We start from the raw sequence: 16,644 nt of genomic DNA, 5'->3' as shown, positions 1-16,644 counted from the left end.
ATATATAAACAAGAGAAATATCCACACAAAACTACACAAATGTTCACAGCAGCATTATTAATAATAGCTAAAATGTATAATAGAAACAACTCAAAAGTCCATCAACTAACAATAAATAAAATGTGGCATATCCATACAATGGAATGTTTTTCAACCATAAAAAGGTAAGAAGCACTGATTCATGCTACAACATAAATAAATCTTGAAAACATTTATGCAAAATGAAAGAAGCTAGACACAAAGGGCTTATAATACAATCATATCACGTTTCCATTTATATGAAATGTCCAGAATAGATAAATCCAATGAGACAGAAAATACATTAGAGGTTGCTAGAGATAGAGGAATGGGGGAATGACTATTAATTGGTGCACAATTTCTTTTTGGGATGAGAAATTAGATAGTGGTTATGGTTACACAGCTATGACTATACTAAAAACCCACTGAATTGTAAACTTTAAGAGGTGAGTTTTCTGGTATGTGACTTATATTTCCATTTTTTTAAAAAGCTACCACACTCCCCAAAATGCCATATACATGAGGTAAGGACACATTTGCAAAATTAAGCCCTAAGGTGCCAAAGAATACAAATTTATTTAATATTGACATATGCACATTTAAAATATTCTGCAGAAACAAGTCATAAGTGACACTGAGACAAGTTTAACATTTTAAAACTTAATCTATTTACCTGTGTACATGAGAGAGGACAGTGGATACCGCAAGCCAAGCGCATCTTCTGTAAAGGAATCAACAAAGTCCTCCAGCATATGAAGCCCAAAATCTTTGCCTCGATATTTCTTTCTGATAAACATTGTATCAAGAACTGGCAGTTGGTAGCTTTGGGTAAGAAATGAAGCACATATGCTTCCTGTAATCATAAGAACAGAAAGCCAAAAATTTTTCACATTAAAAGACCATATATGTGTATACATTCAGAAAATTTGAGTTAACAGTCTTTCTAAAAATGGTTGGGTTTTTTCTGTGGACAAAGAGGGGGTGCTATAATAAAACTAACTGAAAGTAACTTCACATGGTGATCTGACCATAAATTCCTAACTGGGCAGATCTTTCTGGGTAGTCACGGCCCAGGAATATAACTTCTTTAGCAAAAGTTTATGTTTGCCTTAAGCAAGCCCATCCATTATTTTTGTGCACCTATATTAACACACCTTTGAAATGTCTCTTTTTCAGACTCCTCAGAAGGGTAACTACCCTCAAGAGAGCACACAATCCTGTTAACTATCCTGAAATCCAATCCCTGCCTTACTTTCTTCCACTTTCCTGTAATCTTCCTTACGTTCCCTCAATTCCAAATTCATACAAGAAACTGCAAACAATCACTGTGTTAAGCATTTTTCTCAGTCTGTTGAGACCTTGCTTCCCAGCATTTTCATCAGTTTGGCTCAAATAAACTCTTATAAAAATTATCTACATATTGGGACGTTTCTCACATCAACATTTACTACATCAAGAATGTTATACACGAAATAAATGCTTTCCAGCTGTATTATACATCAGAATGTATACATGTGATAATGAGAAGAGCTATGTATTTTATGTGGGCCAACATCATCATCTAATGCAGGACAAATAACTATCATCATTTTATGAACTATACACTTGAATATGCATCACTGTCTATAGACCAGCACAACTTAAAACTAATCAACTTAAAATTTCAAATTAAAAGAGTATTTGATGATTGTATATACTTCATAATACACAAAGTATTCCAACCTTAGTACTTGAACATTCGTCTGTTCCCTTTACTTTTTCCATAGTGAGTACAGTCTCATTTTTATCTACTTACTGATGGCAAAGAAATGAATTAGTTCTCCAAATTTTTAAGAACAATGGATTAGGATTAATTGGAAATATCTGTCTTAGAAATAGCTAAGTCAGCAATCTTTCTGTTGTGAGTGTACTTTTCAAAATATTCTGTATGCTTAAGGTTAAACAAGAGAAATAATTTGAAATGCTATCTAAATATGCCTCTCTTTTTTACACAGCTGTACTGATTTGACTTTCAAGAACCTTCACTGGGGTTCTGACCCTTCAAGTAGATGTGTTAGGTCCTTTAACATGCCTTAAGGTAGCTTATAAATTAAGGGCAAATGGTGGGGCATCCCACTTTCTATTCAGTTTAGTATTAATTCGTAATTATTAATGAACTAGTAATGTTCACGAAGTTTATTATTTTTGTACTATTTACTCACAATGTACATACTCATTTCAAAAACCATGCTGATTCTCTTCCTTTGTCTATACCTTAAATACTTATACTTCATATAAGGGTTCTACCCTTAATAAAATACAATCAGTCAATATTCTACTCTTTTGTGGCCTCAAAATAATCTATTATCCTCAGTCAGATTATTTGTGATTTTTGATAATTCTAATAATGTAGTTCAAGAAAGAAACACAATTTCAGGTAAAAAACATCTCATAAGTTGACATATCATTTGATGAGTTGAACGATATAACAAAACTTTTTTTAGTTCAACCAAATAATTTGAATTATGATTAAATTGGAGAATTTCAATAACTTTTTGCAATAGTCTCCAAGACTATCAACTAATTTAAATTTAGAATAGGCAATGCACATTGCTATATAAATATATATACACACACACACTTAGGGCTTAACTGATGACATTCAGTTCCGATATTATTAAGGATCAAAATATCTTATATAGCAACCATAATTAACAATATTGATTGCATACTTGAAATTTGCTATTAAGCTAGATCTTAAGTGTTATCACCACACACAGAAAAGGAAAGAAAATGGTAACTATGTGAGAAAATAGATATGTTAATTAGTTTGATTTTGGTGACTACTTCATTGTATATCAAATCATTAAGCCGTATACTTTAAATATGTACAACTTTCTTGTATGATTCTAACAGGTAGTCTCACCAATAAGATGCTGTAGCCCTATCAGTTTAAATGCCTTGAAATCAGGGTTTTCTCAGTTACAGCTAGTAGTGACTACGAAATTAAGAGAGACATTACATTATATAAGTAGTAGCACAAAGGACAAAGCAAAAATGAGAAGAGAAAGCAACATCTAGTTCTAGTTCTCAATACAAAGTCTAGGGATATGGCTATTTACTATGGTGCATACTTCAGGTTCCTTACAAAAGAATACTAATTATATAAGGGAAATTTCCCACAGGTTGATTTTTTTTCTAGATATTGACTGATTTCCACACAAATATTGTGATTTTCACACAAATATTCCTTCTAATAGAGAAAAGGTAAACTCCCTAGTGTTAACATGGTCAATTTATGGAACTAGTAATGTTCACTAAGTTTAACTGTCTTGTTCTATTTATTTACAATGTACATACTCATTTCAAAAGACTGTGCTGATTCTCTACTCTGCCTACACCTTAAATACCTATACTTCGTATAAGGGTTCTACCCTTATAAAAGGCAATCACATAAAGGGAAGAAAAACTTCCCATGTTACCAGAGATTCTTTAGACACATCAACAGCTGCAAACAATAGCACAATTACATAGTGTAGCAAAACCACAACTTCTACCTTAGGTGAAGTTTTCGTTAAATTTATTAAATGAAATTAAATTTAGCACTGCCCATGGTAATTGAGTATTTATATTCATCAAAGTTCCATCTTTGGCCACCTCTTTCTATATGTTCCCTCTGAGTAATCTTATCTACTCCCAACACTTCTCCCATTTATCTGAAAGCTGATGACCACTAATCTTTAATTTCTGTAATATATGAGACTTACTCCAAGATCAAGAACGGAAAAGCTCATAAAATGTAAACAAAAGCCACATGTTCATCTCAACAGATGAAGAAAAAAGCATGTGATAAAATCACCTTTCATGATAAAAATATTCAATGTCCCTAACCTGATAATGGGATCTATTTACCAAAAATCCACAGCTAATGTCACACTCAATGGTGAAAGACTCCATGATTCCCTCTAAGATTAAGAAAAAAATGTTCACCCTCACCACCACTATTCAACATTGTACTAGAAGTTCTAGCCAGGGCAATTAGGCAAAAAAATAGAAGCACCAGATTGGAAAGAAAGAAGTAAAAATATATCCGCAGATTACATGATCTTTATATATAGAAAATCTTAAGGAATCCACGAAAAATTATTAAAACTGATAAAGAAGTTCAGTAAGGTTGCAGGATACAAAAAAAATCACTTGTATTTCTATACACCAGCAATGAACAATCTGAAAATAAAATTAAGAAAACAATTCCACTTACAATAACATTAACAAATAATAAAATTCTTAGGAATAAATTTAACAAAAGTGCAAAACTTGTACACTGAAAACTACACATTGTTAAAAGATATTAATGAACATGTAAATAAATGGAAAGACATCCCATGTTCATACCGTGTTCCCCGAAAATAAGACCCAGCCGGATAATCAGCTCTAATGAGTCTTTTGGAGCAAAAATTAATATAAGACAAGGTATTATATTATATATTATATTATATTATATTATATTATATTACACCCAGTCTTGTATTATAGTAAAATAAGACCAGGTCTTATAGTAAAATAAGACCGGGTCTTATATTAATTTTTATTCCAAAACACGCATTAGAGGTGATTGTCCGACTAGGTCTTATTTTCGGGAAAACACGGTAGATCAGAAGACTTAACATTATTAAGATGTCAAAATTACCCAAATTGATTCAAAATCCTAGGTAGATTTTTTACAGATACTGACAAGCTGATCCTGAAATTGATATGGAAATGCCAAGGATTACCAAAGGAGCTCAGGTTCCTTCTATCTTGTGGCTTCCCCAACCCCTAGGTTCTCAGAATCCTTTGCATTCGGCAGACAGATAAGGAAAAGGAACGCATCTTACCCACTTTTACCTGATGTCATACATATTTCTTTCATTCTTTTGGGGAGAACTAGTTACACAACCCTACCCAGTTGTGCAAATGACTGGAAAATATAACCCCTGACTGGGCAGCTGCTGGCCAATGACCAGAATACAAAAGAAGAAATACAAATATTTAGTAGGCAGCTTAGCAGCCTAAACTAACTTTCTCCTTTCTTTTATCTCCCAGGAGATTAACACATCCTTTTAACTTTTAGGAAATCAATGGTCACATCTCAGCAGATAGTACCTTTTGCTGGTGGCAGACTCCCTCCACAATTATGTTTGGTTACCTCAGGCTGTTTTCAGTAACTTACATCCTCCCACCAATATTCACAAACTCAAATACTCACTTTATCCAATAGTTTTGAGTGATCTCATCCACGTTGATTTATGTGGCCCACATAAACTAAATATCCACATCTTCCTCATGTGGTCCAACTTGAACTTTACATGTCAAACTGAGCCCAAGTATTACTAAATCTACTCCTGTATTCCCAGTCTTAGTTGATCTTAGTTGATAGCTTCCCACCTAAGCACCCAAGCCAGAATCCTCAAGATTCATCATGGGTTACTCCCTTTCCTTTCCAACACACAGAAAATGGAGTCACCACACAATAATCGCCCTAAAATCTGTTTTCTATCCCTATTGCCACTTTCCTTATATTGGTACTTCTTTCGTCTGCAGTACTAAAATAACTCTTTTAATTGACTTCCTTAACTTCAGAATACAATTTCCCTACCCATCACCAAGTGCTACAAAAATTATCTCCCTAAAATACTTATTATGTTACCTCTCCATAAAATTCTTTGATAATTTTCTTGCCACTAAGATAAAATTCCAAACTTTAGTATGGCATTTAAGACTGTTCACAACAGGACCACCATCTTCCCCCTCTCCTCACTCCACAATCCCTACCCTTTAGTCCCACCAGCTTATTCAGGGTACTTTCCAAATACATCTTGAACTTTCATGATTCTGTGACTTCTTTCATATATTTGTATTTCATTCATATGTTTACTAATAATGTTCTTTTCCTCCCCCCTTCGTCTACTGACATCCTACTTATACTTCAAAGCCACTTTTCTTTTTTCCTTTTTATATTAGTTTCAGGTGTGCAAAACACAATGATTAGACATTTATACCCCTCACAGTGATAACCCCCCCAAGTCTACTACCCCTCTGACATCGTACATAGTGATTACAATACCACTGACTATACTCCCTATGCTGTACTTTACATCCCATGACTATATATATCTATAGATACAGATATATAGATATATTTAATTATACTTGACATTCAATATTATATTGGTTTCAGGTGCACAGCGCAGTCAAAACCACTTTTAAATATCACTTTCTCAGTAACACATTCCTCCAGGCAAAATTAACTGCTCCACTCTTCGATGACTACTATTGTTGATACCTCAAATATAGTACTTATCAAACTGAATTATGATTAGTTGTTGACCGACTAGTTTTCTGTCTCATCCACAAGATTTCTGGTGCTTTGAGGTCTGAACCAATGACCAGTCATCTCTGTGTCTACACTGAGTATGGAATCAGCCCTACCTCCCCAATAAACAGAACCTTTATTAGAAAGCCTGTGCTTTTTTAGATTGCTAGAACTTCACCTGAAAACAAAGTAGCCACCTCATTTCCCAATGACACATTTCAGGCAGCCACAGTGTAGTGTGGGACTCCCCCATGCCTTTGCTCCTTTCCTTAAAAAAAGGATTATACCTAGACAGACCCAATGCCCTAAAATACAGCCTTTATCCTTCTCCAATACAAACTTCTGCTGTTTTGCCATTAGCTATACAAGGAATCCTTACTTTATATCACAATTTTGATATTCCTTAAAACAATCTTAGGACCAGAAAGAGGGCCAAAATTTGAATTTTATTGAAAAGGAGTGTGTAATCTGTCCAAAAAAGGAGGGAAGATCAGAGATACAGCGCTCAGTAAAAAAGTAAAAAAGTCGTAAGAAAAGCTGACTAGCAAATGAAGAGAGGAAACAAATGCTTCCATTATAAATTATTTCAAATGGAAATTACAAAAATGAAAAATATGTCCCCTAGTACTGACCATAAGTCCCTTCAGTAGTGAGTCAACAAACTGATTTATAGTACTTGTTGATTAGATTGTACTTCCCCCATGTGGTTCTTTGATTGTGTTTTCCCAAAATGTGGGTCTTCAAATTGGATCAAGGTGGTTCCCACAGTTGAAGCCAAATAATAATGGACATTTCCAAAATAACAGCTAATAATAGTGCCCTCAATTCTGTCTTTTTCTCTCAGCCTGTCTATACTAACATGTGATACCCGATTTATACAAATTTATATTTTTTATATTTCTTGACATACGGCAAACATTTACAAAACTTCCACTAAATTAACAAGTGGGTTTCTTGTTTTATTTAGTTTTTCGTTAACTTTGTGAGCTTTCTCTCATTAGCAATTTTCTAGTTAGAACAGCCCTTTTAACAGGTAGACCTGACCATTATAGATCCTGTGAGGATTTATTAAGTTCAGCTAGTTTTGTGGTAGACATTAATAAGACTCTGGAAATAGTTCCATGTTTTAAAATGTTCCGTTTTTGTTTTTAATCAAAGTTTTACATGTACATTGTTTACAGTACAACAGCCCTATAAGACTTGTTGGGAAAAAAAGCAGTCCTGCATACAAACACACTTTCCATTCCCCAAAAACCACCACTTTGAAATCGTTAAACTGATATTTTTAGTATTTACTTCCACATCTCTAAATCACTTAACTACTTCTTGATTTTTCCATTTTAGGCATAAACAACTGACTTTCCAGTATGAAAAATGAGAATTTGGCTCTTCCATACATTCACACACCCCAATCCTAACTCCACTATAAACACATGTCCTGCCCCATTACCCCAATATAGTAATTTGTAATTCTGGTTAGATCAATTTTCAGTATTTACATTATGAGGGTGTATATTTATATTCTTTTGACAACTGAGTCACGTAGTATGATTGTTTTCTTTTCCTGCACTGCTTTTGATTTGCCGTATTAATGGTTTATCATTAACTATTTTTTACCTCTACCTTATCCCCCAAAGTCTCCCGTAACTATGTAAATCTTGGTAAGTTCAAAATTTGGTAAATTTTGGTAAGTTCATGGTAAATTTTGGTAAGTTCAAACACATCAGATATTCCATATTGTTGAATCAATGTCCCACAGCTGACCTGCTACAATATCTAGAAAACTGCTGTCTAAAACTTTCTCTAATGATGGAATTTGTTCTACTGTTCAATGTGACAGCCACTAGCCACATGTGGCTATTGAACACTTCCAATATGGCTAGTGATTGAGAAACTGAATTTTTAATTTTATGTAATTTTCATTTAAATAGACACATAAACCTAGTGTCTACCAATCTTGACAGAGCTGTGCTCCACAACTATTACATAACTATGATTTGGGGAATCTATTAGGTTGGTGCAAAAGTAAATGCAGTTTTTACAATTATTTTTAAATATTATTACTTTCGCACAAACCTAATACTTTCTCTCCTTATTTTCCTGATCAGATATCTTTCTTTCTTGATTTACTTCCTTATTTTAGTAGAGCATCAACTCAACTAGCTTACTAAAAAAGGATACATGAGAGGTAATTTTTTTAATTAACAATGTAAAAATTTCCTTTTACTCTCAGATGTCACTGATAATTTGAGCACAGAATTACATTGGAAACCATTTTCCCTCAGTATCTTAAAGGCATTGTTCCACTTTCTAGTGTTCAGTGTTGCTGTTGAGAAATCTAATCATTCAGATTCTTGATCCTTTGTATAAACCCTTCTCTCACTCACTGGAGGCTTACAACGTCTTTCCTTTATCCCAGATATTCTGAAATTTCACAATAATTTAGCTCAGTGTGGGTCTATTCTAACTCATTGTGATGGATGCTCAATGGGCCTTTTTAAATTAGAAATGCACGTCCTATGGTCCTGAGGAATTTTCTTGAATTATTTCATTGGTGATTTCTTCCTATCCAGTTTCTCTGTTCTCTCTTTTGGAAACATCTAATATTCAGACTGCTCCTCTAATTTTATCCTTTCTTTCCTATTTTCCATCATTTAGGAGTTTTTGTTGTTGCTCTCCTTTCTGATCAACTTCCTCAACTTTATCTTCCTTACATTGAATTTTTAATTTCCAAGAGCTCTATGGACATTCTTCTAATATATCCTGTTCTCATTTCATGAACGTAATAACTCTTACCTTCCAAAAATACTGAGTTTCATTTTTTCACATTGTCTCTTCTAAAATATTTTTATTCGTTTTTGTTTTGATCTCCATCTTTCGTATCAGTGGCTTTTCCTAAGCTGTTTATAGTTAGGAATGAAACACTAAAAAGCCCGCTGGAAACTCTGTGTGCATGGTGGTGACTGCTAACAATGAACTTCACAGCAGGATACCCTCCCTAGCTGAACCCTTTCCCAGAGGAATCACTTACACAGGTACTTTAGGTGTTTTTTTTCTTGGTCAAGTCAAAATACCTCAAAGTTATTTAGCTCATGTAACCATTACATAAATTCAAAATACTATGTATCACACACCTTTAGTAACATCTGAAGTTTTCATCTTAAGTTTCAGTAATTACAAAGGACACAATTTCTAGCATATTTCAATATTAACTTTTTAAAAACACTTTATCCTAAAAACATTTTTAGACTCAAAGAAAAGTTGCAAAAACACAGTTCCCATGTACCCTTCACCAATATTCCCCTACCATTAACATCTTACAGAGCCCAAGTACTATTATCAAATCCAAGAAATCAACACTGATAAAATATTACTAGGTTGGTGCAAAAGTATTGTAATTTAAAAGGTTAAAAACAATTGCAAAAACCACAATTACTTTTGCGCCAACCTAATGTTAAGTAAATTATAGACCTTATCCAAATTTTACCAGTTTTTCCACTAATATCCTTTTTCTATTTCAGAATCCAATCCAGGATTCACAGTGCACTTAGTTTAAAGTCTTCTTAAACCCTGGTTTTTGATAATTCCTGTACCTTTCCTTGTCTTTCGTGATTTTGACACTTTTGGCAATTACTAATCAGTTCAGTTCTATTGTAGAATAACCTTCAATTTGGCCTTGTCTAATGTGTTCTCATGATAAAACTGATGTTACGCATTACGCATTTTGGGCAAAAATAACACAGATATGTTGATATGTCTTATTCCTGGTGATGTTAACCATAATCTATTATCTATCATCTCTGCCAGAATTCCCTATGTAGATTTGCTATTTTTCCCTTTGCAATTAACAAATAATATTGACTTAAAGAAAAACAAAAACTATTATATCACTCTTGTAAATGTATCAAGTGGACCCTAAAAACTATTATCAATTTGATAACTGTCATCATCCATTAAATAAACTATTCCTTTACTATTGAACTAACCATTCTTTAGCACTCAAAAATTTTACGTTGTTTCATTTTCTCCTTCAATTTCTATTTCTATTATATTTATTCTACAGAATGTTATCCTATGTTATCCTATGTAATATATCGCTTTACTTGGAAGTTTGATTATCCAATCATTATTCTCTGTAAAAACATATCTGTATATAAATACAAAATTTTTTAGTTTCTTGTGACCATAAGGTTCTAAGTATCAACCCAAAAGAAATTTTGAGTTATCATTGTTATTACTATTAGGACATGATGGATTAAGGTATATTATACATTTGAAAAACTAATTATTAAGCAAAAATATTTTATTGAAAATAGATCTCTTTTAGAAATAGATAGGACTTACCTTTTTTTACTGGTTTATGAGTCCATGAATGAATATTACTACCAGGATGAGACAAGGGTCAGCATTAATCTTATTCCTATATTTTTATTTTTATAGATTAAAGTGCTTAATAACTGTAGACAGGACCAGAAAATCTTTTGTTATAGTGATGTTACTCAATTTGTGGGCTCCCTTAGAGTTATATGCCATGTATCACACAATAATCTATTGTTAAAAAACTATTTTTAATAAGCTGACATCTATCTAACCCAAAAAACAAATAGTAAGTCCCTCCCAGTGATCTCTTACTTCAGGCAGAAAAGAATTTACGCAGTTTCTTGAATTTCTTTGTACTATAATAGGACTTAACTTCATAAACAAAGCCTTTTATATATCAAGGCTATTTTTATGTCCCAACTATTATCCCCATATACTGATTTGCTATTTAATTTAAAAATCATAAATAATAAATGACTTCATAAGGCTTTCATTCAACTAGAAATTTGTTTAATAAAGATTTTACCTTTCTGCTGCTACAGTTTTTTTCCTGATATGTATATTGGGAATACTTCTATCACAAAGTGTTTTAGTATTTGTTTTGGACAACTTTTCTAAAATACTTTATGGCTGGGCTTCCTCTATAGAAGAAATACTTCCAGACTAAATTAAATGGTTACTGATTCAAAGGCTAGTATAAGCACACCTAATTCCAATGTTATCTGGTAAATAAGAGCCAGAGCTTAAAGCAGGAAAGAACTAAAATAGTAAGGATGTGAGGCAATTCATAGAGAAATATCAAAGGTGTTAAAAGTGGTAGAAAAGTAGTACTTGGAAGCTTGAGCATATAAAATTGAGTTAACTACCAAACAAGCAAAAAGAAAGGCTAAGTCTCCGAGAAGAGGAGGCCTAAATGCACATAAAATGAAGACAAGTGCACTCCTGGAATCAAATACTGATCAGAAATACTAAAAAGGGAATTCTATGCCTTTTGACTGTGTGTCTTTCATCTAAAGCAAGATCTAAATTAAGAAGTATAAACTAATATGTGCTCTAAATGTCTATGAGCTAGTTTCAAATGGGAAATTCTCCTGGAACCAGGGTGAGAAGCAAAAAGCCTCCATTCCCATGGGAATTATCTTGTATAAAATAAAGCATCAGAAATTAAACCACATCTCAGCCCCAAACTTACTAAAACATTTTAAAAACAACAAAGTGATGCCTTTTATGCAATGTAGCACTAAGCTTCCATTTAACAAACATTATTATTCTGCCCCCGTATAATGGTATTTTTCTAGAGTTACAGAAGTTATCGATTTTATTTCAAACTTATACATGAGTAAAATAGCATATTAAAAGAGAACCAAAGTATTTACTAAAGAGCAAAACCATTTTAAACTATAATCAGTTTTTTATTCTTGTGAAAAAGTGACTTTCTATTACTGACGATATGCATAATTCTCATCATAAATGTGTACTAATTACGTGATTAAGATATCAGTCACAACTGTTCTTCAAACAAAACAGCAGTGAATTTGGTATGATCTTTAGGCTGGGTCTAACCAGAAAAGCTAAGTTTGGAAGGTATGAAACGTGAAAAAGAAAGAAAAATGTGTTCTCTGTGAAAGGTCTTTTGGTCAAGGTACATAACAAGGCTAACTTGGCTATTCGGTTATTTACATACATGGAGTAAGCAGGTTACAGCTTTCTGGCTACAGTAGCTCTAGAGAGCAAGTACATAGAAGAACAGGTAAAACAAGATGATGCTGCACTCCGGATGGCTTGGTTGGTTGGAGCGCGGGCTCTCAACCACAAGGTTGCCAGTTCGATTCCTCACGTCCCGCAAGGGATGGTGGGTGGGCAGCGCCCCCTGCAACTAAAGACTGAACATGGCACCTTGAGTTGAGCTGCTGCTGAGCTCCCGGATGGCTCAGATGGTTGGAGCGAGGGCTCTCAACCACAAGGTTGTCGGTTCGACTCCTGCAAGGGATGACAACTAGCAACAGCAACTGGACCCGGAGCTGAGCTGTGCCCTCCACAACTAAGACTGAAAGGACAACAACCTGAAGATGAATGGCACCCTCCACAACTAAGATTGAAAGGACAACAACTTGACTTGGAAAAAAGTCCTGGAAGTACATACACACTGTTCCTCCATAAAGTCCTGTTCCCCTTCCCTAATAAAATCTTAAAAAAAAAAAAAGAAAAAAAGATGATGCTGCATTAACCTTTTAGGAGTAGGGTATAGCTGGGTCTTAGGATCAGAAATACAAACTTTAGAAGGTTCATCATTTCAAAGCTGTTTGGGTTCTCTAAATATATTAAAATACTGTTTTTTCATGGTAATTAGCAAAGCTGGCTTTAATATGTCAGGCTGAATCAGCTGCACTAAGCAGAAAAGAGCTAGGCATTTGGTCCACAGGTAAACAAGAGTTTTAAAAGGAGTAACAGTAAACAGTAGCAGAATCAAAGTAAACAACAACCCTTCAATAAAGGGAAGGACATGGGAGGAGGCCAAGATGGACAAATTTGAGGTGCTCTCTCCACATACATATAACTCTCTTTCCTTTCTCTCTAGAAAGGAAATCTTCCTTTCTGTCAAATATTTCTTTTTATTTTGTTGTTTCAAAAGACTTTCCTAATAATCCTCACTTTTATTGAATGATAGAATCAAAGTATCGCCAAGAAATATTAAGTAAAATCACCTCCATTTGCATTCTAGAGATTCATTTAAAAGGGATTTTGATAGTTGGAGTCTAAAAAGGAGGTTTCCATAATACATAGTTTGAATAATGTTTAAAGACTCACCTGTAGGCTTAACTGAATAAAATCCAATGGCCTCTCCTTTCTTCCACAGAATCTTAGCATAATCAGTACTGCTGTGACACAGAAATGGGATCTCATTTCTCTCCATTTCCTGTTTTCTATAAATAATTCGATTCAGAACATACAGAACCACTCTCTCCCCAAGAGTTCTCACCTACAAAGAGAGTCAAACACCAGGCACACCAGTTATAAAATATGCATCAATTCAGAGATGCTATTCACCTTGCCTTGCTTCCTACCTCATACTGGCATTCAAAGCACTTTGAATATATTCAAAGAGATTTGTAAAACATTTTATTATCACAAAGATAAGGCTAATCATTCATGCCAATAACAATCTATCTCTATAGACATGTATTATGCGTGGAATAATAATGCCGCTCAGCAAAATTCTGAAACAGGCAAAACGGGTTTCCAGAGCATCAATCCCCAGTATCTCCTCTTTCGCACTCAATGCTTGCTTTCTGCTTCCAGCTGTCCAGGTCAAGGATCTCACCCACCCTAACTGCTGCCCCCACCTGTACTGCTTCAACCCCTTTTCACCCCATTTCAGCCCCCACATTAAAAATAAGAAAAAAAAGGAGAGAAAACTTTATGTTATCCCCTGAAGACTTTAACAACAGTTACCTCATTTGATGAGCAAAGCCATAATTATGCTCTTGGGAAAGGAATCTGTCTCACCTCTTCCAGGTAAAATGTTCATTTAACAGTCGTTTTCATTGTGTCACTATAAGGAATACCCACCTTTCTACCCACCACCCCTTCACAAACATACCCTCTCTGCCAGGCCAGATGAGTCATGACAGTGGCACCAAGGAAGTCTAGTGAAAATATACTTGAGACAATCACAGAATGGAAACTGGGCCTCACTTACCTGCAGAGCTATATGGTCACAGGGAGACCACACCAACTTTCTAACAATAAACATCTTTCCCCCACAGACATCTTTCACTGCTAAAAATGAGAGTTCTATCTGTAAAGTCTATTTTCCCCTAAGTCTCCTTAAAGAAAAACAAGAGTGCCCTCTGATTAGGTGAGTGGAGAGAAAAAGCATTAACCATATAAACACCACTCCCAAAAACATCCCCAGTAGGGGATCTCCAATACCACACACACTCAACTAAAATGACAAAGCTTCCCAGCTTACAAGGCAACCTATTTGCTCCCTTGAACAGCTCTGACCAGCATAAAATTCTTTTTCATACTGAGCTAAAATCTATTTCCCAAAGACTACGCTTTGGTATTTTGAAGCCATACAGCCTACAGATATTTGAAGACAGCCATGATATCCCCCTAAATTTCATACTGAAGAACAAGACTAACCTAATGCAATTTTGGGGACTCCTGCCATTCTAGTCCTGTCCCTTGCAATTGCTCCAGGTCCCTAATATCTGATGGGCATTCAGACAGTACAGATACATACATTGAAGATATTGCTAAGACAATGGGGCTTTCTGCATAAACTTAAGGGTTTTTTATTAGCTTTTTTGCTTACCTTGATTTACTTCTATTTAACTAAATCCCAATCTTTTTCTATGTGCCGCTGTTTCAGTTTGGTCTTCATAGTACACATGGTACAGTTAATTTTTTGAACCTATGCGTACTACTTTACATTTATCCCTATCTATTTTCATCATGTTAGATCCCTCCTCTTTGTTTCTCAATTCTGCCTTTCACAGTTTGGCTCTAGCATTCAGAATTGTGGCATGAGGAATTGATTAGTATGCCATCTACGTTCCCTCTAAAACTAACTGATAAAACAGTGACCACGACAGAAAAAAAGACAAAGTTTTGCAGTATGCTATTGAGGACCCCCTTCCACCCCACTGTTTAGAACACCAAATAGACCCCCCAAAATGGCCCTATGATAAACATGTTTCCTGGTCAGTCTCTCCTATAGACAGGGAACATAAGTGACCACACAGAGAGAGAACTAGCTTTTTCTCTACCTAATTAAAAAAATCAGAATCTGAAGCTGACATGGGTAACTACAGCTCAACTAACCCATAGGCATTCATTCTTCCTCACCCAATTCTCACATACTTTTAGAACCACATAAAATTGAGAAAACCCAAACTGAGTGCCAGTTTCATCACAAGATGAAACTTCTTAAGGGTTTAATACAACCTGGTTATATGAAAATGGAAAAGAGCTCAATAATTTCAAAAGTTATCAGTTTATGGGAAATATATTGTGAAATGGCCTCATATGAAAGACTTGTAAAATTATAGGATCTTATTACCTGCTTAAGCCCCTCTCTAGAAGGGACAGATGTTTTCACAATATCATCAATAGCCCACCACTGATCAGCAAGGTAAAGTGCCACAGCTAAAACAGAATAAATGATTATTAATATTTAAGTCTTTAAGTATACAATATTACTATTTGGTAAGGTTTATACAGATACCCTTAAATATACCCATACAATGTGGTCAAATTTATAGCATTTTTATTTTACTCATTAAACATTTAATTACAAGCAATTGAGAATTACATTTTCCTAAGTTTACAGTTTGAAACAACTTTTCTTTTTTAAAAATTTTTTCATGTAGCTACCTCTTAATAAATTTCTAATTGGAGAAAAATTCCTCAATTTACAAAGATAAAGCAAAAAGGAGACCTGTGAGTGAGTCCTCAGGTGCAAAAAGAGCAAGAATTTTCTGGGTCTGATTTCCACCATAAAGAGGTACAAAGCCTACATTTGACAAGCTAATAGGAATCTGAAATGAGAATTGATTGAAGATTAGTTAAGAAAATACAGGATAAAAACACCGTGTTTCTAACTAAAGTATTAACTTCTACATTAATGCTAATTATATAACTTCATTTCATAGAAGATATTTTCTAGTCTCAAAAAAAAAAAAACCACGTAAATCAGATAGAATTCCCTTTTGTAGGAATTTTATTAACTTGGGGGGAAATGAAAGTTTATTTCAATAAATATTACTTTGCTCTATCACAAATCTAAATAAAAATAAAAGCATGATATGGTCCATAAAGTCCTTAAAAAAACAACTGTAGTTTATCATCTGATATTTAGACTATTTGGGGATGGGGGGGATTCCATTTTAAAAGATACCAGATAGGTGAATTTATTTTTCCTATTTTTTCGAGATGCATACAATACTTTAAAACTTTTTTGACTT

The 16,644-nt window shown here is 34.2% G+C and overlaps 1 protein-coding gene across 7 annotated transcripts in view; it reads right to left on the bottom strand.

Annotated features, from left to right (window-relative positions):
- The window catches only part of FAM169A (family with sequence similarity 169 member A), a 125,968-nt gene that overhangs the window by 19,467 nt on the left and 89,857 nt on the right, over positions 1 to 16,644 (bottom strand). For all 7 annotated transcript variants that reach the window (XM_081053455.1, XM_081053453.1, XM_081053458.1 and 4 more), the window contains 4 exons: positions 16,119 to 16,218; positions 15,741 to 15,826; positions 13,481 to 13,652; positions 692 to 871 (listed from right to left, as the gene is read on the bottom strand). In XM_081053455.1, the coding sequence (XP_080909581.1) occupies positions 692 to 871; positions 13,481 to 13,652; positions 15,741 to 15,826; positions 16,119 to 16,218 (538 nt within the window). The remainder of the gene's footprint in view (positions 1 to 691; positions 872 to 13,480; positions 13,653 to 15,740; positions 15,827 to 16,118; positions 16,219 to 16,644) is intronic.

The sequence above is a fragment of the Rhinolophus hipposideros genome (assembly GCF_964194185.1).
Source record: "Rhinolophus hipposideros genome assembly, chromosome: 7".
Classification (NCBI taxonomy): domain Eukaryota; kingdom Metazoa; phylum Chordata; class Mammalia; order Chiroptera; family Rhinolophidae; genus Rhinolophus; species Rhinolophus hipposideros.
This window is presented reverse-complemented; position numbering and strand designations above follow the sequence as displayed.